This window comes from Sinohyriopsis cumingii, chromosome 12 (genome assembly GCF_028554795.1).
Source record: "Sinohyriopsis cumingii isolate HCF-2022 chromosome 12, ASM2855479v2, whole genome shotgun sequence".
Taxonomy (NCBI): domain Eukaryota; kingdom Metazoa; phylum Mollusca; class Bivalvia; order Unionida; family Unionidae; genus Sinohyriopsis; species Sinohyriopsis cumingii.
In genome coordinates, this window is record NC_142972.1 from 43,658,930 (window position 1) to 43,685,435 (window position 26,506).

Below are 26,506 nucleotides of genomic sequence, written 5' to 3' on the forward strand. Positions count from 1 at the left end.
GGGTTTGAAGAAACTTAATAATGAAAATATGCCCAAGCATGAACAGACCAAGATCTTTGAAGATATTAACTACCAGTATATATAACTTGAACTCACGGAGTCAATGACTTTTGCATTTATGAATAAAAGTAACTGGGTTTTTATAGTTTTTTTTACTGCATTACTATATTGAGCCAATAAGATTAATTGCCAAATGGTATGTGGTCTTCACGTCTTCCTGTATTGAGATATTATTTTTGCTGGATAAATAAACTCAAATATATATTGTTATGACAACAACAGAACAAATACATCAATCATTATATTTTCTTGCCGATACAAAAGACAAAGAAGGTCAATAAAATGAATGTGAATAGATTCTCAGTTAACAAAACAGTTGCCCTTTCTGAGTAAGCTGAGCAACGGGCTTTCTACACACTTATAATTGGTGAATTCTTTGGAAATCTTTCTGTACATTTGAAACTTCAGCACAGAAGGGGCTTTTTTCGGATTTCTTGGAATTATTGGAATTGAAAGGACTTTTAGGAAACAAGAATTCATTCACCATGCTGTAAGGTAATTTAATTCTTTCACTTCTCTATTTTGAGAAATAAATTATTTTCAAATATGCAAAACTTGTTTGTTTTGCTATTTCTTGTTGCGTAGATTAAGACACTGGAGTCGTAACATGGTATTGATGGCAAAAGTAAAAGATCAATGAGCAAAATTAACATACATGTATTATTTACCCCACCTGGATTCATGTTTGGTGACACACTCCTTCTTCAAAATATCTCAACCAGTTGAAAATGAATTGACGACTTGTGCCTCAGTTAAGAACATGCCCAAAGTTAGTCATTACTCATACCCTAGTCATTTGATGTACCTAAATCGAACTTTGGTATAGTTTTGAATCCATTTGAAATGGGAACCTGTCTTCATTTTTAACAAAATGAAATAAATATAATGGATAAATAAAAAATAAAAATGCAACTAAAACAATGATTTTATCTCTTATTCTAGGCTGTAAAATTTAAAGGGCCATACTTTTTTTATCACATTGGCAAAAGTAAATCTTCACAGAAGATTGTTTTATGTACGAAAAATAATAGGATGACCAAAAAAATATTAAATTTTGTGTACGAAAAAATGTGATAGAATTAATCAATTATTATTTTTATGGCTTGATGGTGTACGAAAAATTAAAGGGTACAAAAAATAACATGAAATACGGTAGTTACTCCTTAATTTACTCCATATTAGTATAGTTTCTTTTGTGGAAGATAAGACCAACATATCTGCAGCATGTGATCTCTGTTAATGTAGAAAAAACAGATTAAATTTTATCTTTCCTAGTTCTCCATTTTAATATGTAAATTTAACGAAAATTTATCTTGATCAGGCTTTGCCTATTATTTGGTAATTTGCACTGGGAACATGGTGTTAAGCAGTATCATCAATAGTAACCATCGACAACCCAAATTCATCCTTGCCGTGAATTCTAAATAGATAGAAATCTACTGACTGTTGGGGTAATTTTCAATGCAGAATCCCACATTCCAGGTATCCTTGACTATGACCACATTAAATATACAGTCCATAGTCTGGTTACATTGAAACTAGATAGTTAGGCACCAACAAAACATAAACAAGGCCCATGATAATCAATTTGTCCTCTCATCCTGACTGAATTAAAATTGCCAAGGAAAGCTGTACACTTTATTCATCCCTGGACAGAGTAGAAGCAGATTCACACCTTGAGCATTTTCTACCTTTAACAACCAGGGAAGCTCAACATTGCTTAACAGCTTGTGCATGTCAGTTATCAATTAATTTTGCTTATTTTGCCAATTTGTTAGTCCCTGTTGCAAAGGAAGTTTACTTGACTTTTTATACAGGCACTTGCCACAAACTTGAAACTAAAATGAGCTAAAATTATGAAAATGTTATGTTCATGGTGCAGACAGTAGCTTACAAACCCTTTTACTATCAAGCTTGTGTCGGATGACAGTGGCTTTGTTTAGATAGAGCATTAGTAATGTTGTTATAAGTGTAGTATTTTGAGTACATTGATGACATGAACAAGTAACTGTCGCAACTCATTTGGCTTCTTGTAATTATATAAAGCAATCCTTTTGAACATATGCAGTTAAGTGGAGTGAAGTTAATATTTTTATACTGTAAATTAAAATGAGTTATATGCAGATTTATACAAATTTCAAGTTACACCTGATTCGTGTGATACGTCCTGTGGTTTACTAGATGGTTATATATCTAATTTAGATACTGTTATACTTGTAGAGCTTCAAAATAGAAGCAGATTTTGATTTTTAAAATATATATTTTCTAAGTCAAACGTTTCTTAAATTCCTTTCAGTAATGATGATAAATAAACATTGAAAAATTAAATTTAATCTTGGAATAAACCTGGAAAAGTTTTGGAAATTTTTTGTTTCAAAATGTGTAGGAAACTTGTACTTTTATTTTTGTTGTGAGCAAAATGTTTTAAATATTTTTTAGCTTCCATAATAAAGATTCAGACTTTTTTTTAATACCCAAAAGTTTTTAATTTCAAAATGACAACTTTAATGTAAATCACAGTATTCTATTACATATAAACTCCTGAAAAGTGCCTGTTTGTTAAACACTGTTCTGATTTTCCAATTGTATTCCTTTGGAAGGCTCAAGAAAAAGTTTTAAATTTCCTGAGTTGGGTTAAGATAAATATGTCTGCTGTTAATAATAACTGGGCAATAAATTGAGTGATCAGGTATACATTTACCATATATGCTCGCTTATAAGTCTACCTTTTTTATTGAAAATTTTATTTATGTAGAGTAATGGTTGTTTTTTAATCGTGACATAAAAAAAAGATTGATAAATCTGGAAGTAATCTTGGAAGCTCTAGATGTCTTTATTATAAAAAATTACTTTCAATTCAAATTCATTTTACGTTTTGATGCTGCTTTTCCCATTAAGAAATGTGTATCTGGTATGCACAGTGTTTATCCCTTACATGAAGGTATTCAGTACACAATACTTGTATCTATTTGATTTTAATAATTTGAAATTATTATGGATAATCAAATACTGCCCACCAGAAAGTGAAGTGTCCATCAATATTGTTTACCATGGGTGTTTACTGGCAAGTATTTTGCTTCTACACAATTGTTTCCATTTTTGTGCAAGTCCTAACAACCTGTATTTGTATTAATATTTGTGTTTTGCTGTATAGCTAATTTGTTAATGCAATAAAAAGTTTAAGTTGTATTTTCCTTTTCCATAAGTTTGATTTAATTCCAAAGTTATATTTCCCTTGTTTTCTGCCAATGCTTGTGTCCTCATAAGCCCTTGGCTTGTAAAAGGCAGTACTTACTTTGTATTCAAGTTGACAATCTTTTTGATCAAGCTAAGAATTTAATACATGTACTAGTTCAGTGGCAAGTAGAGTTTTGCCTGTTCCAGTGACCTTTTGACCTTAATCCCTTAGCTTGATTTCCCACTTAACATCCCTTTCATTGAGCCATGAGTATGATATATGCTTAGTGGAAGTAATAAAGAGCTGCAAAATTGATATCATATTGAGTTGCGAGCCTTTAATAGACTTCAAAAACTGTATGTTCAGGTTGTACACATTTAATAAACTTTCCCTTTGATTGGGTACCCAGTAGATCTTTACAAAAAAATTTGACTGCCTTGAAGATAAATAAAGATATTATACCATATAAAACTTTTGCAGATACTGTCTATTTCATATTTTGTCATTCACAAATATATCATGCAAAGCTTGTTTTATTTACATTTCTGAATTTTTTATCTTTATGAATTTGCTTGCAAAGTTCATAAAATGTTTTAGACTACTCAAGATGTTCTTTTTTTTCAGATCCTGGAGGATGGTAGTAGCAGGAAAACAAGCAGACAAGCTTCAATAGGATGTTTTAACTTACTGAAACTGTCAGACATTGAGGACAGAATCACACTTCCCTGGGTGCTGTACACATTGGCTAACAGATGCATGGAGCTTGGGAGGTAGTTCAGGATTTGTTGTAAAAAAAAAAAGTAAAAGTAGTTACCATTTGTGTTTTTGTCGTGAACTCAGGTTCAAACTGATAGAGCCAAGATTCATGTAAATGTGCATGTGTGTGCACAATGGGAAGCTGATACAGTGTGGATTCATGTGTTAAACCTGTGTAAACTAAAATACTTCTCTGTGTGTGAGTGATCAATAGCAATGACTTTCGATCTGTCCATAGATGAGGTGGCTTTCTTCATTGTATACATTTTCCAATCACATTAGCATTAGAAAATATCTCCACTACTTTTGAATCCAGCCCCCTGGGACAGATGAAAACTGTATAGATTTAGTCTTTTCTGTTTATATTTCTTCTTCAAATATGTTACCTGATCATAGGAGTACTACCACTACCTCAGTTACTACTTTTACTCATTCCAAGTAGATCGATCTCTTGCAAGAGAAAAAATGTAAACTGCAGAGGAATGGAGGAAGCTGGTTATTCGGTCTTGTGCGGTACCCCAACGGTCTACCAGACTACGGGACTGATGATGATGATGATGATGATCTACATTTCTGTCAGGATGGGTCATTATCACTCAAAATGTATCAGAAGTAGGGTAATGACCCTCCATGGAATCAAAGGCTAGAATTGCAAAAGTCATTTACAGAGTGTCAAACCCATTCTTTGGTTAATGCTGTGACTGCCTGTACTAACTTAGACATAGTGCATTGACATACATGTCTGCATTCAACATCACTTAAGCTGCAACATGTCTTGAGTTGTGTATGATACTCTTTTGGGTCACCATTAATGTTTGGAGGCAAAATCTAGTAAGTAAGGAGTCAGGCAGCACAGGAACTGCCCCTCTAACTTGCCATTAAACCTTATCAGTCCTGTAAACCCAATCAATTTCAACTGCAATTTAGAGATGGATGGAGACAATAAGAGAGATGGGATCATTTACTCTTCAATCACAGAACCAGTCTTGACCCCAGTCAAATTCCAATCAGATGTGACGAGGCAACAGTCTACTCAGTTTAAGGGACAGCATTACATGTGGGCAAGAAACAGGGTCTCTCATTCCTCAAACGTCATAACTGTTGCTATTGATTTGCCATCCTGGCTGCATTTCAGACACCATTTGATCATTTGTCCTTCTTGCTCTTGAAAGACATACCATCATACTCAGAGAAGCATGTAATTATGCAATGGAAGATGTGATCATTGCCCTCAGTCTCATTGTTATCAGTGCATACATTCACATTGCTATCCATCTGGTGTCACAGAAGTTTTACTTAAGTTTGCATATTTGAGTGAATCTTTACCAGTTTCGAGCTCTTCCATTTGGTCTGAACATCAGCCCTTGGGCATTTGAAAAGGTTATGAACTGCATCCTTACTCCGTCCCAGTCAACTTCATCTGAAGCGACAGTGGCATATTCGAATGACATCCTCCAAAAACAAATGGTATTGTAATTACAGTAGGTCTTTGGGAGAAAGAAAATAATTATTATTTTTATTGTTTCATGAAAAAGTAATTTCTGTGTTCCAACAGTTTTAGACACAAAAAATGACAAGACAAAATTGCAAAAATTGTCATATGTCATACAGCGATGACCAGCCCGTTTGGTGACCATTTTGGTGAACTTGTATAAACTACTGTGATGGTATTTTTGTATTTATTTTGCATGCAGATATGTTTTGATTTCTCCAACATGAAATAAACTAAAGACTTCATAATTTCCAGGCCACTTAGAGTTTGGCAAATAACCAGCATGTATTCACAAAACTGTCATATGTTCATCAAAGAATGACCATAATATAGGTTTAAATTCTGAATATAGACTGACTAGACCATCATCAATCTATCTAGTTTTGTGTTTTTATTCTACTTTAGAATTTTATGTTTAATGTTTCTTGGGTGGTTCCTTTTGATTATAATTGCTTAATTTGTCTTTTGTTTCCTGACAGAAATCTTTACCAGTTAATTGTTTAAACCCTGAAACTAGCCTGGGTAAAGTCGGAACTTTGTCTAAATGCAGTGCAGATAGCCCTTTTCATTATGGCCTTACGCTACATAATGCTAGCACGATTATCAGAGCAGAGTAAACATCTATCTATTGATACGTTTGCTTACACCAAAGCAAACTACCACTGCATTATGTTTGCAGTTATTTTCAAAGAATTATTTCTATAACTACTTTATCATATTTTGAGACATTATTGAAATTTGGTCAGTGCTGCCTATGATTTGAAACAAGAGATGTACTTTATTCAGCACAAAAGTTGAAGTCTTCATTTTGATGTAAGCAGATGTAGTGATGCCAGGGTCACTATCAATGCATGTGATTAACCATTTTTTCCATTGATTTTATACCGATACAACATTTTAATGAGTTAAGTATTTAAATCAAATTTTCGAATAAAAAAATTTAATCACAGATGCCTTTTGACAATTTAAATGCAATCATGCATACACTTATAACATTGCTAATGCTCAATGCTTGTCACTGTCTGATGAAATTATATGTGTTTGAAATAGGTAGAAATGATAGGAAAATAGAGGAAAATTAAATTTAGTTTTAAACATTTTTAAGCAAATTGTTTCTAATAATTCATAAATATTAGTTCCTTTACAACAGTAGTAAAATAAAATGAGCATTCAGGAGGAAAAAAATGTCTGATGTGTCCCAACATTTGTAGTATATGAAAAGATTATTGTATATTTGTGTCCCAACTATTATCAGTCATAAAAAAATTAATTTTTTAAAAATAATTAAGGGTGTCCCAAAACTTATAGTGTCCCAAGAAATATATCATTACCATAAGTTCTCTTCTTCTCAAAGGCAGGATCTCCTATCCATTTTGAGTTGTCTGAGTTTCCTTGTGAACTTTGAAAAATCTGTCCTCCATTCATACCAGTGTTTTGTTCACTCTGGTATGGAGTGTCTCACCAATGTCTTTCTCATATCACTATGGATTATCAAACCTGTAGAATCAGTTTTCAGCAGGAAATGGATAGCAGTGATAGAATTTTGCAACATAATTTACTGAAACATTTGTTATTCCTGTGGGCATCACACTGGAACACAGCATTTCATTCTGAGACATATTAGAAGTCATTGGCTGGCATGGACAGTCAGTCTTTTCAGGTTTATATCTCTGAGATCCAGCAAACGGAACTGAATCTGGAGGATACAGTGGATATGTTCTTGATGGTCACCATACTCACTTATGGCAGCAGAACCAATTTATGAACATAGATGCTGTTGCTGCATGTGCCGGGAAATTTTCTTATCACCGAAACACATTTCCCATTATTGGTTTATTAACATCATGTCACATAATCACTGATTGTGTTGCCATCACATTAGTGGAAAGTTTATGCTTCCTATGGAAATTCTAGCTATATTTCCTTATGAGGGGTAGAGGGGTACCTGTGGCAGAGGTTTGATGCTCATGCATTTCCTTCTACAATGATGATCAGGGAATGCATCATAGAAAATACATTTTTGAGTATGTTATGTTTCTCCATAAATGCTTAAGAGTATATTATGTTTCTCCATAAATGCTTATCTGATCACATGACTGTAAAGCCCTCCCTCAAGTATGAGCACCTTGTTAATTTTTCACTACAAATTAGGACTAAATAACATCATGTATATGGGTAGCTGTCAAAAAGTTGATAGGGGAGGCAATTTGCAAGAGTTTCTACCCATTGTCAATTCAAGTTGTTTTTTTTTAAAGGTAATCTAGGCCACTGGCCCATAATACTATATATATACAAAGACAAAATCTTTCAAGGGAAATGCACACACACACACACACACACACACATATATATATATATATATATATATATATATATATATATATATATTATTGAGCTAATATTAAATATTGTATGTATTTTTTTGTCTGTGCAGCAAATGGTAGATAAATAATTCAACTCTGAACGATAGAATTTTGTTTAACTGCTCCGGTGGCCTAGTGGTTAGAGCATCTGCCACGGATGCGGGAGGTTGTTGGTTTGATCCCTGGCCAAGTCATACCAAAGACTTACAAAAAAAGAACTAACAGCTGCCTCACTTGGCGCTCATCATTAAGAGGTTATAGTGTTAGCACTGGTTGGCCTGGTGTCAGGATAATGTGACTGGGTAGGACATCATGCTACATGTCTGAGGCATGATGCCCCAGTGCTAGTCATCACTATAAACTGCCACACTGCAGACATCATATCAATATGATTGAAATTTTTTTAAAGCTACGTTAAAAAATCCAAATGACAGAATTTTGTTTTGTTCCATGCATTTTTTTAGAGATGGATTATTATACCAGGATTTATGTATATACTTTTGTCTAAAATCTTGATAGTTGTTAAAAGTGAAAAATGCATGATTTTTTCTTTTTTTACAAGAGACAGTTTAGAACAATAATAAACATTATACAAGCTGTAACAGCATCACATTTACCAAACTATAGAAAAGGTTTATGACTAGAATATCATGAGATGGCTTTACAGGCATACAATGGTAATTCCATGGAAAGATAATTCTAAACATTTAATTATGTTCTATAATATTGAAAATAACCTACATTTGGACATCTGAGTGAAATATTCACTCCAATTCTGACATTTGCAATCTTTCACTCTTTAAAAAAAAATACTGTTTCAGATATACTAAGTGAGGTCAATGTTACAGTCTTAGAAAATGTACTTACTCAAACTTTTGATCATTGGGGTCAAGGTCACACATTTTACAGTAATGCTATGATCGATCATGCAGTCAACATCCAGACCCTGGGCTTCCTGTTTTTGGCTTCATCACTATAATAACAAGTTTCTTTGATCCATACATTTGATAACTATAGGTAGTAAAAACATGGCTGAGATATGTCCCTATTCATTTTAGGAACAAGTGATCAAAGGTCAAGGTCACAGGAGCCGATGTTGTGATTTTTCAGTTCTACATCATAAGTTCATTTTCCTCAAGTTTCTGACAGCCAGTTGGTGGTGGGGATTTGTTATTCTTTTGATGGCATGGAGTATTTTTTTTTCATCTTTAGAAGTTAGGATTCCTGGTATTCAAGGAACCTGTGGTTTGAATTCTTGAGTATTTGCATGAGTAACAGTCAACAAGAATCAAGACTGATTTTTCAATCTTCTTTGCTAATGAGAAAAAGAAAGAATAAAATAAGCAGATTGTGTTTGTGTTTGAATGGAATCATGTTTTTTTGGTGTTCATGTATACAGTTTTACATTTATATTACTATGTTCATTTTTCATATGACAATTAGTTGAGCAGAAATTTGCATGATTAAAAATATATTGTACAATACAATGAATTAGTTAATACCAAACAAATGCTGGCCTTAAATATTTCCATATATATTTTAATGTTTTTCACAGGGTTAGAATTGTATAGGGTTCTAAGTTCCCTAGGTTTACTCAGATATCATGTAATAAAGAAGTTTCTTCAGCCTTCATGTATCAGTTTAGCACAAGCATCACGTGAAATTTTGAATCTTTTAGTTCAACTGCAGATGTTAATTTGTTTGTGACAGTCATTAGCTTTAAGCAGATCAAGTAAATGATAAAAATGTTTAGCAATGTAAAATTGTAGCAGACTAGCTATTTATGCATTTTTTTGTTGAGCTGATGTTAATGGCAAGCTTGATATAGTAGTCACATTATTGGTATTAGTAAAGATTAAATATACAAGTCAAAGGAAATAATGAAAAATTTAATAGCTTACAAATAAAAGAGATTTTTAGTTTCTATATGCAAGGAATAATTTTGAGATACCTTGTATGACAGTGACGTCTTTTATCCATTTCCTTATCTCTGATGCTTAATTTTACTTTATGCATTACAATAAACTTCATCTTCACTTGACAACAAATTTCTTTTTCAGATATTCTGCTGCAGCCGAGAGGTTTTTGACACTCATTGCCCTCTTATCTGAGCCGGAAAAGGTTAACTTTTCATCTGAATTCTACATTTGTCAGTATAAGTGTTTGACACAGTATGTTGTGTGTTATTATAAATGAGGCCAACAGCATCAGAAATGTCATGTTAAGTTGAAAAATTACAAATTGACAGAGATTACAAAACCAACAGGTGTGAAATTTCTGTTCAGCCTGCCTTAATGGAAGCTCAACATGGTGATCATTTTGGCATCAGTATGCACGCCTGTCTGTACATCTGTCTGTCTATATATCCATCTAGATTAGCCTTATTTTTAAAATTTGTATCCTTTCTACTTAAATTAAAGCCCTCATTAACAAAGCTTTAGGGTCAACATGCAGGCTTTAGTAGAGTTCTTAATTATTTATCATTGGAATGGGCTGGCTTTCTCTGTTGAAATAAAGAATTGAAGAAGCAAGGAGTGGCATCCCATTTGTCTCATAGGCACCAATTACCAAAAATGTTTTGAAGAAATCTTGGAAGATGTTTTGGATAAGGTCATAGACTTTAGTTCTTTAGATAGTCCACTTATGTAAAATCATCACTTACTGTGAAATTACTTGATTATTACGGTGATTTAACTTCAGCTTATTTTATTAGTGATATGAATACAGGGAGAGATATCACAGGGAGAGATATCATAGATGTTGTGGCTTCTGTCTGCTACTTAATAATGAATACAGTTTTAATAATTGCAGTAACACTCAGTCCATGTGAAAGAAATGATAAAGTCAGTGAAAAGTATAAAATAAATTTGGAACTTGTTTGTAATTTATGATCTTACAGAAAACAGATGTGATCTCAGTAATTGTGCCAAACAAATGTACGCACCTGCATACCCTTTTCCTTAAGTATTTGATAAGGAGTCTATAATCTTTAACCTTTAATGACATTTTTAATTTTAATTTAGCTTTATGTTAGGGATAGTTTGTTTCAGGGTCCTTTCCCCATGCTTTTCATTATAATGTCTTAGAAAAACACACATCTTTACATTTTTATGTGACTTTATATTGTGTGGAACTTTACCTGTTGCATGGTTTGATGTCATACTTTTGTGACACCAGTACTCAAACATCAAAATTTCTTGTGCTTTTTGAGTACATTTAACTTTTAGCTTTTGTTTAACAACTCCATTTTATAGATATTTTTGGTACATGATTTAAGTACTTTGTAATTGATAGGAATGTCAATGATATATTATTACATGTAGAAACATTTGCCATAGGACTCCAAAAAGACTATGAACCCCTTTGGGATCGAATACTTTCTTTGTACTTCAGCAAATATTTATATACGGTACACTATGTGTTACCAGCTAGAATTATTCCGTCTTATAGTAACTGTTCAAGATAAGTTACTCTGTACATGTAATGGCCAAACCTGTTTCATGGAAAAGCAAGATATTGTGGTCACTATTTTACGTTTGCAACAGATTTGTAAAGGATTTAAGATTTTCATTTGTTGTCTTTCCTTGACAACTTGGATTCCATTGATATTGTGTCAAATTTTACAGCAAATATTATACATACTGAAGCAAATTTTATGGCCTCATGAGCTTTGGGTTCAATATTACAGTCATAAAAGAGTTGTATTGTTATGGTTTTAGTTGTAGTTTTCCTTTGCTTTTATTTCCTTATATTGATGTCTCATTACAAAGTAATGGATATTTATTCTGTAACATGTACTGGTTCAGTGACATATGATTCTGTTACTGACTGAGGTGTCAAGATCGGACACAGAAGATAAAGCATCACATCCTGAATATGTCTGTGGGCTGAGCATGCAGTTCATGGCCTTATTTCCTTCCACAGAATCTAGAACTTGGGCTGAAATTTACCATAATTAGAGAGTTTTAGATTTAGTTCACATTAGGAATTATATGTATGTTAATTGTCAATCAGAAACATAATGCCAGAATTATATATTTATTTTGATCTTGTTTAAAGCTGATAAAAGAATTTTAAAAAATTCTGGTACAAAATCATTAAAACCTGGCATTATCATTACTGTTTTGAATAGTTTGAATACATCTTCAGTCATGACAAAGTACAAAATAAAATAATTGCACATTTTGCTGTTTCAGGTTGAGGTATCCCCACACCTTCCTTCAGTTTCAAAGATTTACATGGATACAGCTAGTACCTTGCTCTCAGCACAACAGTATGAGGAGTGTGTGTTGACATGTGATCATATTCTGACATGCACTTTGAGTGAGTCCATGCAAGAAGAAAGTCTTGACACAAACACACCAGATTTGTCTCAGTCTAGTCCTATATTCACTGGGAGGAGGAAGAGGCCCAGACTTCGATCCATGGACTTGTCACAGTCATGGCCAGAGGTTAATCAAAATGTCCTTGACCTAAACACTGAGGTCAGAACTCTGATGTGCAAAGCTGAAGCGCTTTTTCATCTAGGGGAGGCAACTACTGCTGTGACAAACCTTCAGAAGTTTGTGTTTATTTTCAGTATATTTGATCACCAAAGTACTTGTGTAACAATGTGTAAAGTTATTTGAATGACTCAAAAATAATGTAATTTGTTATCATTTTTCTTGTAGATGTCAACATAAAAGCATAATTGTTTTGTATTATCTCACTACAGAAGTCTTCTTTACATTATACATTTTAAAATCATTAAGTTTTATTCAGGCATACATAATTTTTCCATTACTGCAGTTGTGTAAGCAAATACATGAGAGATCATTAAAGAAATATTTTTGAGATCAAACATCAGAAGGATCTACAGAACTGCCAACCCATCTTTCAAAAATGACCGTTAACATGTGGACTTAAGGATTAAAAGCTAAAACTACAGAAATATGATTGTTGCAGTAAAATCCAGATAATTTGCTCATCTGATTTGATTTAGATCTGGTTTCATATTAGATTTAGTGGCGTTAGGTAACCAGACTTACTTTACCATAGTACCTTGACTAAATTTACAGTAGTTTTTTGGACACTTTAAACTTTACAGTAGTTTTTTGGACACTTTAAACTTTACAGTAGTTTTTTGGACGCTTTAAACTTTACAGTAGTTTTTTGGACACTTTAAACTTTACAGTACTTTTTTCGACACTTTAAACTGCTAATATTTTTCATGCAAAACGTCTACATGATGAAACTATTGATCATATAATTTTTTTTAAAATGGTGTCCAGCAACTGATACGTGTTGAAGACAAAAGGGAAATTTAAGCCTCTTAAAAATGTTTCAATAATCAGTACAGAAGAATAAAGGAATATTCAGATTCATGTGAATAAAAGCAGGAAGAGACACAATTACATTTATTGGACATCACATGTCGATATAAATATGTGTCAGGGTAAGGGATATGATTGTCATCATCATGTGAAATGGAGAAGAAAAAAATCAAAGAATTACGCATAGGATGTTTCTGCAACTGTACTAGAGGTAAATAAGGTCTACGTTTACTTTTTCAGACTTTTCAGTTGTACATAATGTTCACCATTGCTACATGAGTTTTGAATCCCAAACCTTTTAAATATATGTTTTCCAACTTTACAATAGCAGTGCATGATATCTTGTTACACCTTACTGAAAACTGGTCAGACCTATGGGGAAAAAACCCAACTGCTTTACTGAGGTGGTCTTGTTCAGGTTGGCAGGTCTGGATTTGGGATGAATTTTGTGTATGCACTGTAGTTTAAAAATTTTGATCTACTCAGTGAGGTTATGGGTTGGTGTGAGTATGACTAGGGGGTTGTGTGTTGTAAAATTTTATCCATTTACTGAGGCTGTTGCTAAGTGAGTGTGACTAGGGGTTGTGGTTGGTGATTCACTTAATGAGGTTGTGGCTGGTGTCAGTGTAACTAAGGGTTGTGTGTGGTAGCATTTTGATCCACTTAGTGAGGCTGTGTCTTGGTGTGTATGTTTGTGTGTGGCTAAGGGTTATGTGTGGTAGAATTGGTGGGGTTGGAAAGGGGAATCAATAACTATTAAAGCTTGGGACACAAGCTGAAGATATCTTCTTGTTTGATCACAATTACACAGCATTATTTATCAATCAAATATATTTCTTGATCACATTACCAGTAGTGTTACTCTCTGCTACCTCCGAACCCAGCCTTCTCTAAAAATGAAAAATGTTGTTCAGTCTATATATCATGTAGAAGGGAAGTAACTTTCTGGTTAACTACCAGTTGTTCCTGCTAGATGGCTATTTATATCATTAATGTAATCAAAACTTTCACTTGAAACTGCTCACACTACCTCCAAGAATCTGTTGCAAATTATATTTATATCTAATATTTATTATTATTGGTATAGAGAGTCAGAAGATTTCTGTACCTGGTGTATAAAACATTTGCCTCTTTCCTGATGACTTGATTTGTTTTTGTTTATTTTTTACAAATTATCAATCAGTGCACTCAAGTCTCCACCAGTGTAAATTTATTTTGCTATTAAATTTTAGTTTATTCCATGCTTCTTACATCATTATTAGCTACAGCTTGAATGCTGGGTGAGCTGGGGATTTGAACTATATGTAGTTCATTTTTCAACATATCCTATCAGTGACATAACCTGGTTTCATTACCAAAACCAAGGAACCATTGATAAGCAACTAGTAATAACTGTTCTCTCTCCTCAGTTAATCCATCAATAGAGTCAAAGCTGAAGGACCTGGTTTACTTTTTTTGATGCTATACACCTTAAGCCAGTCGCATTACTGTCAATCCTTCCTGTCCTTCCTCAAAAGTGTGAGCACTCTGTCATACGTTTCACTGAAGTTTATACTGGTGACATTCAGAATACTGGTGGCCTTATAGTGAAAACAAGGAGTGTTACCGGGATAAGAGTTACCTTCCTTTGTCTACATGATATATAGATAAAAAACTGTTTGTAGTCTTTCAGGAAAAGCTGGATTCAGCTGTAGTAGAGAGAACATCTAATATTAATGTTATCAGGAAATGTATTTTGTTTGTAGAAATATAATTTACTAAACAATTAACTTTAATGCACTTCCAACTGGAAAAAATTGTAAGTTTTTTTGCAGACCTATTGCAGACAGAAATATTGTCAGGTGTTTTAGTTACTTTTTCTGCACAGTAGTACATATGTGTAGCTCAAAAGTACATGTGTATGCTTACTTTTGAAAGTCAACTATTTTTTAATGAATGGCCTTGAAGTGAAGGAGATCTGCATTATTACAGATATTACTTCATGGTGTCACACAGGAAATAAGTCCAACATTTTAAACATACAGGTGTTAATAAAGTGACATTCTTGCCTTATCAGGAAATTATGTGATGTCAGTCATATTCAAATGTCAGAATTTCAAATGCTGGTTGAGTATAGTTTTCTTAATGTTTAATAACTCCTTTTGTACCTATATTCGGCTTTATAATTTATTTACTCAGCAATTGATTGATGTAAAGATGACAGGTCATGCACAGTTATAGATGGTGGTAAATAAACTATTACCTGCAGTTTTTTGTTATGTTTATATATATGGGCTGTTATTTATTAATGAGCACAATATATGTGAATAACATGAACTATAAAGTTCATTTGCAAATAACTGACTTGGAAAGCTAGGTTTGGTAGGACTACACTTTTTTTATCGTCTGAGTCATAAAACAAGAAAAATGCAGACTTCTGTGTGTATTATGGTTGAACTTGCTTTCAATGAAGTTTATTGTTATTTTACCACCAGAATATTTTTTCTTTCCCAAGGGCATTGGATCATATCCAGGAAAACCTCACATGTGATGATGAAATGGCTTTTTCCTCTTGCCTGACTGGTTCTCAATCCAGACACCCAAGGTTTGCAAGCTATGGACCAGAAAACACAGAACCAGTTTTATCTTCCTTGAGTGCCTTAGTGTACCAGAAACTAGGAGCAGTCTTGGCATGTATGTCCCAGTTCTCTGATGCTCTGCACTACCTTCGACTTGGTCTACAGATTAATTCTGGTAAGTAATAATCCTTTATGTTAAAATATTGTAATATTAAGTTCATTTTTTTTAATCCTCTATGCAGTTCATCAATTGAATAGTTGTTGTTGTTGTGGGGTTTAACTCCATTTTTCAGCACACAATAGGCTATGCATGGTGGCCAGTATAAATGGTGGAGAAAGAACCCAGGAAAACAGTGGGAAGAACCACCAACCCATGAGAAGCTACTGGCAAGCTTTCTCACATACCCACATTGGCTGAATCCTAGACTCAAATCCACGCAGACAGGTGAGATGGCAGTGATCCGTAATGGAGAGCGCTTTAGACCGCTCAGCCACTTGGGGCCCCTCAATTGAATATTGATAATACATATATATATATATATATCTATATATATATATATACAAACACTGTAAAATCTTATAAACCAGGTCCTTTACATAGACAAAAAGTTTAACTAATAACCATAACAAGACCAGCTACTTTATATAAATAAATAGGTACTTTAGATAAATAGTCATGTTAACCACCATAACATTGCTGGGTACTCTACTTAGATAATCATGCTAATCACTATGGTAGCAGCAGCTTTATCCAATACAGTGGAGCCTCGTTAATCCGGACACATTCGTTCCCAGCAAATATGTCCGGATTAACGAGGTTTCCGGATAATTGAATCATGCACATTTTTTAGTTCACGATATCATCACACCGTATTTATGTACATGTATATGCTAGCTTTAAATGTAATGTACTGTATATTCAATAATGGTTGAAATAAATTAATGAATACATCTATTAATTTGTGTTTATTTCACATTATTATAACATGTGCTTGTACGTACATATACAGTAAATAGAAGTTTAGACAATTAACACATCGAACACATCACACTACGTTCATGTACATGTATTGACTGTACATACATTTATTATGTCAGTTTCCTGAAGAAGTCTGTAACCTTTGTTTGCCTGGATTCTTTGAAGCCCTATACTGTCCACAGCTTAAAAATGTCAACTGTATTTGCACAGCAAACAATAAACTGTGATTGTTACATACAATTGGTAAACAACAAAGAGGCTTAATGACACTTTTAATTTATTTACCATATGTTATGTCAAAAAGCGTGGACGATTTGATCCCAGTGTGTTTATTTAATTATTAACACCCCCGTCAGCGACTAGCTAAAACAGACATTGTTTATACAATCGCTGGTTACAATATGGTCACGCTACTTAGTTATTGATAGTGGCCATAGATTCTCAAGGGCTTCACTACTGTTTTATGTATTATTTTTCTGATTGTATTTTCACATACGATTTTTCGAATTTTCTTATTTTTGGACAGATTATTTCCAGATTATCGAGACAAGTTTTAATGTAATTTTACACTTTGGTCCCCGATTTTAATTTCCGGATCTAGAATGCAGATTTCTTGATTAATGGAGCAAATTATCGTTTAGGAATTCTGTTCCCATTGAATTATGTCCGGATAGCGAGGTTTCCGGATAAACGGAGTCCAGATTAAAGAGGCTCCACTGTATATATATCCTAACTGAAAAGAAAGAAAGACATAACTAATTTTATCCCAGCAGATTTGTACTGACAATAAATACTGTAGTTTTATTAATATTTAATTTACTTGACAAAAGTTCGGAATATCTGATCAAATTTTTTGGGTTATCCATTGCAGGTATGTTTCCTTTATTATGCTTACTGTTAGTGTTTGAGCATTTCTAAAATTAATGAACATGTTCTAGGATTTCAGTTTTGGTTCTTGTATAAATCCTGAGTAATGTCTGAAACATTTTCATTTGAATTTTATGTTCAGCTCTTGAATTTTCATATTTGCAGAATGATAATGGAAAAATTGTTTGAGATAAAGGAAGCAAATTATTTTTCGCAGATTTTCAAAGAGAAATTTATGTATTGATCATTCATTGAATGTATGCATCATATGAAAGGGTCTGAATATTGGATTGATCAGTTACAATTTTCATGCAAAAATAAAGCCTCAAAATTACTCGTTTTGGCTTCACCTCTTACACTCCCTAGTCAGCCCCCTTGACCCCCACCAACTTTTCAGTATTGTGGTTTTTCACAACTTTCATCGATGTAGGTACTGTATATAGGTAAAACATAATGCCAAACACCATAACAACACTAGTTACTCTACATAGATAAATAGTCAAGCAAATCATCATAGCAAGACTAGATACTCTACATGGACAGATAATCATGCTTATTACCATAATAACACTAGCTACTCTACATGGATAGATAATCATGCTTATTACCATAATAACACTAGGTACTCTACATGGATAGATAATGATGCTTATTACCATAATACCACTAGGTACTCTAAATGTATAGATAATCATGCTTATTACCATAATAACACTAGTTACTCTACATGGATAGATAATCATGCTTATTACCATAATGACACTAGGTACACTACAAGGGTAGATAATCATGCTTATTACCATAGTAACACTAGCTACACTACATGGACAGATAATCATGTGTATGACCATAATAACACTAGATACATTGCATGCTTATTACCATAATAACACTAGGTACTCTAAATGTATAGATAATAAGCTTATTACCATAATAACACTAGGTACACTACATGGATAGATAATCATGCTTATTACCATAATAACACTAGGTACACTACTTGGATAGATACTCATGCTTATTACCATAATAACACTAGGTACACTACATGGACAGATAATCATGCTTATTACCATAATAACACTTGGTACTCTACATGCCTTGGATAGATTATCATGCTTATTACCATAATAACAATAGGTACACTACATGGACAGATAATCATGTGTATTACCATACTAACACTAGTTACTCTACATGGATAGATAATCATGCTTATTACCATAATAACACTAGTTGCTCTACATGGATAGATAATCATGCTTATTACCATAATAACACTAGGTACACTACATGGATAGATAATCATGCTTATTACCATAATAACACTAGTTACTCTACATGGATAGATAATCATGTGTATTACCATAATAACACTAGGTACTCTACTTGGATAGATGATCATGCTTATTACCATAAAAACACTAGGTACTCTACATGGACAGATAATCATGCTTATTACCATAATACCACTAGGTACTCTAAATGTATAGATAATCATGCTTATTACCATAATAACACTAGGTACTCTACATGGATAGATAATCATGCTTATTACCATAATAACACTAGGTACTCTACATGGATAGATGATCATGCTTATTACCATAATAACACTAGGTACTCTGCTTGGATAGATGATCATGCTTATTACCATAATAACACTTGGCACTCTACATGGACAGATAATCATGCTTATTACCATAATAACACTAGGTACACTACATGGACAGATAATCATGCATATTACCATAATAACACTAGGTACTCTACACGGATAGATAATCATGCTTATTACCATAATAACACTAGGTACACTACATGGACAGATAATCATGTTTATTACCATAATAACACTTGGTACTCTACATGGATAGATAATCATGCTTATTACCATAATAACACTAGGTACACTACATAGATAGATAATCATGCTTATTACTATAATAACACCAGGTACTCTACATGGATAGATAATCATGCTTATTACCATAATGCTAGGTACACTAAATAGATAATCATGCTTATTATCATAATAACACTAATTACACTCATTGACAGATGATGATGCCTATTACCATAATAACACTAGGTACACTACATGGATAGATAATCATGCTTATTACCACAATAACACTAGGTACTCTACATGGATAGATAACCTTGCTTATTACCATAATAACACTAGGTACACTACATAGATAGATAATCATGCTTATTACTATAATAACACCAGGTACTCTACAAGGATAGATAATCATGCTTATTACCATAATGCTAGGTACACTAAATAGATAATCATGCTTATTATCATAATAACACTAATTACACTCATTGACAGATGATGATGCCTATTACCATAATAACACTAGGTACACTACATGGATAGATAATCATGCTTATTACCATAAGAACACTAGGTACGCTACATGCTTATTACCGTAATAACACTAGGTACACTCATTGACAGATAATCATGCTTATTACCACAATAATACTAGGTACTCAACATGGATAGATAATCGTGCCTATTACCATAATAACACTAGGTACACTACAACTAGCTACACTACATGGGCAGATTATAAATGCTTATTACCATAATAACACTAGGTACACTACATAGATAGATAATAATGCTTTTTATCTTAATAGCACTAGTTATCTACATGGATAGATAATCATGCTTATGGATTGATATTCATGCTTATTACCATAATACCACTAGGTACACTAAATGTATAGATAATCATGCTTATTACCATAATAACACTAGGTACACAACATGGACAGATAATCATGCTTATTACCATAATAACACTAGGTACGCTACATGCTTATTACCTTAATAACACTAGGTACACTTCATGAATAGATGATTATGCTTAATACCATTATAACACTAGGAAAAGTACATGAACAGATAGATAATCATGCTTATTACCATAATAGGACAAGTTAATATGGATTGAGAAATAGTCCTGCTAATCAGCATAAGAACCCTAGGTAATCATGCTAATCATGTAATTAAAACAAAAATTATCACTAATTATATGCCTGGGTTTTACAATTTGTTTTGAAACATGGAAATTTGCTTTTATTTGTCAGAAACTACCGGAGAGCCTGTGTTCACTTATTTTCTGGACATGCATATTTTCTAGGTACACCTGTTTTCTGTGAATACATATTTCCCATGTACACTTATTTTAAGTGCATGCATATTTTCTGGGTACACTTACTTTCTGTGCATACATGTATTCCTTGAATACTTGTTACCAATGTATACTTATTTTGCTTATTTGTTTCCATGCATTTTTTTTCTGGGTCCACTTATCTTCCCCTGCATATTTATTGTCATACTTTGCTTGCATTCATATTATCCAGGTCCACAGTATGCTTTTTTACCTTTATACATAACTTACATTCCTTTACAAAAGTTCTGATATTGAAATTACCTTAACACAATGCCACCAGCTTAATGTAAATTCTGTGTGGAATGTATAGGTATCTGTATGACAATTTTTGGGGAATAGATTTCCCCTTTTTTACTTTGAGGAGATTGCAAAACAAAATTTTCAGTTAATAAGTTTGAAAAGGGAAGAAAACATTTTCACATAAATGAAGATTCACTGTATAGTGATCATTTAATAGTGAAACTAAATTTATTGGATTAATATTGGACTTATCTGGATTGTAAATTCACAAAAATTCAAAATTTCTTAACTTGTAAGGATGGTTTATTTATTTTTGATATGCTTGCCATGAGATTTTGCATGTTATAATGTATGTCTGTTACCAATCTAGATTCAATGCAAAAATTTAAGATCGTTATCATCTACAGTTACCAAAACTGTGTGGATGGCCTGCAATTGGGGTTTTTTGGGCTGAAAAAATCAAAAGTTGATGTTACTATGACTGACAAAATTGTCTTTGTAATGAGAATTTCATCCATCTACATAGAGGACTATTAAACACAGGGTGGGCATATTATATGTCATTTTTTATGCTTTTATTCTTTTCTGATTTTACTTGTAGAAGATGAAAAATCCATGTTCAACCTGACACTGGTTTTATTTGGGTTGAAAAGATCCCAGGAGGCAGCTTATGGTTGGATCAAATCAAGGGACAATGACTGTGTATCCATGAATCTGTTACAGCTGATGACTAAGTTGAAAGAAAAGCAAATTATACTAAGGTAATTTATACACTCACCTAGGTACCATGTATAATTACTGCTTCATCTTGTCCAACAGCTGACAGCATAGACTCTGTTCTGCTGTCACATTATGCACAAGCAAATCAGTGTCTGTGTTGATTCTTTTATTGATTACTCCTAATAAGCTGCGTAGACCCAGATATGTTAGTGCTCTGTGTAATGGCAGATCTGCATCTATGTAGTTTACAGTCGGATCCAACTTATAAGCAAGTGTATATGGTAACTAGATTCATACAGCTGACACTTCAGTTATTTCTGCAATATTGTCCCATTTGAATGCATGCTATAGAATAGAAGTCTTAATGATTACAGTCAAACCCAGTAATCTTGATTACTTCGGGGGGTGTAAAAACATCTTGGACATAACTGGGTCCCGAGATGTCAGGATTTAGTTGACAAATGTACCGCAGAACATTGCCTATGCATCTGAAGCACCAAAAATTAGGAGTTTTGTTTCTAAAACCAACTGTCATTTCTAATGCACAATAAAATAATAATTAAATCATACCATCCTGCAAAAAAAAAAGAAAAGATTGGAGGTCTTAAAAATGAGATTAAGTAAAAAGTCACATTTTTTCAACACTTATATTATTGTACGAATGTCAGTGGTTTAAAGTTCTTTTTATTTCCGTGTGATTAGCCTCATCCCTTTGGTAGCCTCAGCAAGGCAATTGTTTTCCTGTGCTGACCAAAATCTAGGCGTTTAAGTACATGTACATATAGAAGTGGACTGTTTTTTTGTTTTTGTTTTTATTTAAAGGTATTTTCTTTTGTAATTGTTGACATTAACTAGTAGCATAATGTAACTGACCAAAACTGTGCATGAAAATCAATCGCTTTTGTTGATCATCAGAAATTCTTTTACACTGGTATACCGGTTTTTACTGATAAAATTTGCCTCTGTTCCGGACAGAAAGATGAGGCTGCCAGTATTCATATACCAAGAAACTGTAAAATGTAAATTTAACCACCACCTAAACATCAAATTCTGTAATAAGCTGACTTATTCCATTCATACAGTTGTAGTACCATGCCCCTCCTGACTTTGATCAGTGACCGTCAGCAACAAAAACAGTGCCAGAAGGAGTGTTAGCTTATCACTTTGATGGATTGCAAGACTTTGGGATTTGATTCAAGATAAAATAATATACATGAAGGCAATCCTCTTTCTGTTTCATAGACATTACTCTTACCAGTCACTTTCTGCTTCATTCCATTTGTGCTGATAAATCTGTAATTATGCCACGGTGATGGACAACTTCGTAAAAAAAAAATACTGGCTGCTATGATTTTTAAATAAATACCAAATGTGCTCTTATTTACTCTTGTTCTAAACAAATTAATAATTACGTCACTCTCTTGTTGGTCATGTGGTGGGTGCAGTCTGGGTTGGGAATTTTGCTGGTTTCTATTTATAGGTGATTGAAAGTCACATGATCTAGTCATGCTGAATTTGAAGGCTTACACTCACTCCAGGCATGGAAACACTTTAATTATTGACTTTAAACTATGAAAGACAGTTGTTAATAGTGATGGATTAAGTTGGTGACTGACCATGACGATATTGGAAAGCAGTTCGTTCCAAAAAGCATCGTGAATTTTATCCTATCTGTAATTCTGTAAATTTTCAGGTTAGCATCATTAAATGTAGCTAAAAGTACCTAATTCAAAATATATAGTGCAAAATGAATTAGGTATTTTTAGCCTAATGATGCTGACCTGATAATTTACTGAGTTACAGATCGGTAAAATTCATGATGCAGTGTGGAACGAACTATATTAACGTGGTGTTGACATACGATACTGTCCATTATGAATGCAGCTCCTGTAAAGGTCAGAAATGCATTCATTAAATTTCCTTTCTCTAAAATACTGTTTGCAATATAATTTTCTCCACTCTATGCAAGTGATAAACCAAGCATTGTTGAGATTGGTTGATTAGCGTTTGTACCAGTAAAATTTGGTCTTGTACCGACTGTTTACATCCTTGCAGTACGAGGTACCGGTAGTAGCAGAAATGCCGGATCAGTAAAATGCCTCCAAGATGGACATTAAAAGTTGCATTTCGTGGAATTAAGTGGCTCCACATGTTACTTCTGACCTAAACTTATGCACAACATAATGAGAGTTATCAAATTGACAGGGGTCAAGATAAGCAGTGAAAAATTAGCATAACAAAGAAGGATTTGTTTGGGACCGGACCAAAATGCAGAACATATATGGGTTCTAGAGATAACCAAAGTCGAGATAAGTGGGTTTGACTGTAACTAGATAATAAAACAAAATAATTTTTGGATAATTTTAAATGACTATAGATTTAAAAGAATTTGGCTAATATTGTTCAGTAGAACACATTAGTATTAGATAAATTACTTTATGAACTATCATTTTTAAGTGCACTATTGCATGTTTGGTCCTGAAAAGATCACAGAATATGCTTGTTTGCACTCAACAGATAATGTACTCTTGTCTAGGTTTTGGTCAAGTTTGCTTGTTGATGTAGACAAAGTAGCATCAGGAGCACTCAGAAAGAAATGAACATGACCAAAATGCAGCACATGTAGCCTTGTAAACTATTGGGTTGAGTGTTTACCTGTAAAATGCATGTGATCTATGTGTTGTTGTTGTTGTTGTGGGGTTTAACGCCATTTTTCAGCACACGATAGGCTATATATGGCGGCCAGTATTAATGGTGGAGGAAGAACCCGGGAAAACCCCGGAAAGAACCACTGACCCACGAGAAGCTACTGGCAAGCTTTCTCACATACCCACATTGGCTGAATCTTAGACTCGAACTGACGCAGGCAGAGGTGAGATGGCAGTGGTCCGTAACGAAGAGCGCTTTAGACCACTCGGCCACTCGGGGGCCCCGATCTATGTGTTTATCTTCACTGTCAATTAGGATAATGTATATGATCATTACGTTTTATTCACCTGTAATTCAGCAGTCATCAAAATTCTTTCCATGTCAGAGAATCTGTTTTCTTGGTTCTGATTACAGGATTTTCTGCAAGGATAAAAGTAATGTGCTTGTTTCTTTATTTCGCTGTGAATTTTGCAAAGTTATGCCATTCACAGGCCAAAACTATGAAATACGATATGGTACTGGTTGCCATATATTCACAAAAATACTTACAAATAGGATCATTGAAATATTTTTGCTCTACAGGTCCATGTGTGCTGCTTCAGATGACGTGGACGTCCTTCAGCCTCAGATAAATCCTATCACACAGAGAGAGTTACTCCACCTGGATATCACATGTTTGGAGGAATTAATAAAAGACAAACGGAGGCACCCATAGGTGTTATTTGTTTTTGTGCTTGACAGATTTGAAAATAAATAATTTACTAACTCATGCATTGAGATTGTTTCATCTTATATATGTTGCTTGGGGGGGGTAGTTTTAGAAAGGTTATAATTGGCAAAAGGAGAAAAGACTGAATCCCAAACAATAGCAGCACTTTTGACTGCAGTCTAACTTCATGTGGCAGGAGGGTTCTCAGTTTTGAAGGCAATATAATTATAGGGGATAAAAACCTGAGATTATAATTCCCCTAAGTCTCTCAACAGTTGTCAGTGACTTCACTACAACTGCTTATTGTCAACCTGCCTATAGATTTTGTTATTTTAATAGCACTGATACAATACCTCCTATTATTGCATTGCTGTATCTTTTCCTGGTACTAGTGACTTGTCAAGGTGAATTTCCTTGGGATACAACCAAGGTGATCCCAGTCTATTGCCTTACTTGCTCTCATCATGTCAAATATCATCGTTCTTTTCCTTGGACATTGTTAAGATATCACATGCCTCTGTATGATCTACATTTTTTATCATTCACTGTGTTATTAGGAATAATTGATGTCAGTCATATATTTTTGTGTTGCATTTGATACATTCTCCCCAGTCCTTGTGTAATTTTCCTGTATTTGTGCCCCTTTTTGTTATTTTGGAGAGCTTTTATACACTGGCTAGTGAAGCAGAACTTCTTTATTATTATCCCCCCAACTAGTAATTGGTGTTTGGGTAAGTATTACCTACCCCAAATTTGTTTTGGTTTGATTTGGTAATTTTTTCAGCATTTGTTTTCAGTATTTCAGCTTGCTGGGTTGGCAATTCTAATTTGGAAAGCTATTTTGCATGCACTATGTGTGTTACACATATGGATGTCTTTTCTGTGTCTAACTTTGGGTGCTGGATCCAACCAGGTGCTTGGGTTCTGCCTGGAGCTTCTCTTTGTTGAGGCAAATGAACCATCACCTTACCTTGACAAACAAAATTGGCTCCTCAGTATACCACCAACTATCATCAAATATTAGCATCAACGTTGAATTTACACAGTCAGTACAAAACCTAGGTGTCACTCTTGACAGTACACTTTCATTACACAAATATGTAATGAAACACATGCAAGGCTGCTTAAAAGGAGCTGAGATGCTTCAGCTCCATTCGCAATATTCTTTCTGTTGATGCCACTGAAACACTTGTGTGTTCCCTAGTACTTTCAAGTCTGGGCTAATGTAATTCACTTCTGTATGGTTCATCTCAGTATCTACTACAAAACCTCAAATTGTTCAAAACATATCAGCTCAGATCATCCTTAGAGTATAAAGAACTGAGTACACAACCACCCTGCTCTGTAACCTTCACTGTGTACACATTTGATCCTGAATCAAACACAAATTAGGATATAACATGATTGTGGCATGGTTCCCAAAATTTCA

At 33.7% G+C, this 26,506-nt stretch overlaps 1 protein-coding gene across 1 annotated transcript in view; it reads left to right on the top strand.

The window, feature by feature from the left end:
• The window catches only part of LOC149786350 (uncharacterized), a 56,491-nt gene extending 31,354 nt beyond the window's left edge, over window positions 1-25,137 (top strand). Inside the window, exons 9-14 of the mRNA XM_089976763.1 lie at window positions 3,863-4,008; window positions 9,910-9,970; window positions 12,046-12,410; window positions 15,656-15,894; window positions 21,601-21,760; window positions 24,951-25,137. Of these exons, the coding sequence (XP_089832889.1) occupies window positions 3,863-4,008; window positions 9,910-9,970; window positions 12,046-12,410; window positions 15,656-15,894; window positions 21,601-21,760; window positions 24,951-25,083 (1,104 nt within the window). The 3' untranslated portion in view covers window positions 25,084-25,137. The remainder of the gene's footprint in view (window positions 1-3,862; window positions 4,009-9,909; window positions 9,971-12,045; window positions 12,411-15,655; window positions 15,895-21,600; window positions 21,761-24,950) is intronic.
• The last annotated feature ends 1,369 nt before the right edge of the window (window positions 25,138-26,506 follow it).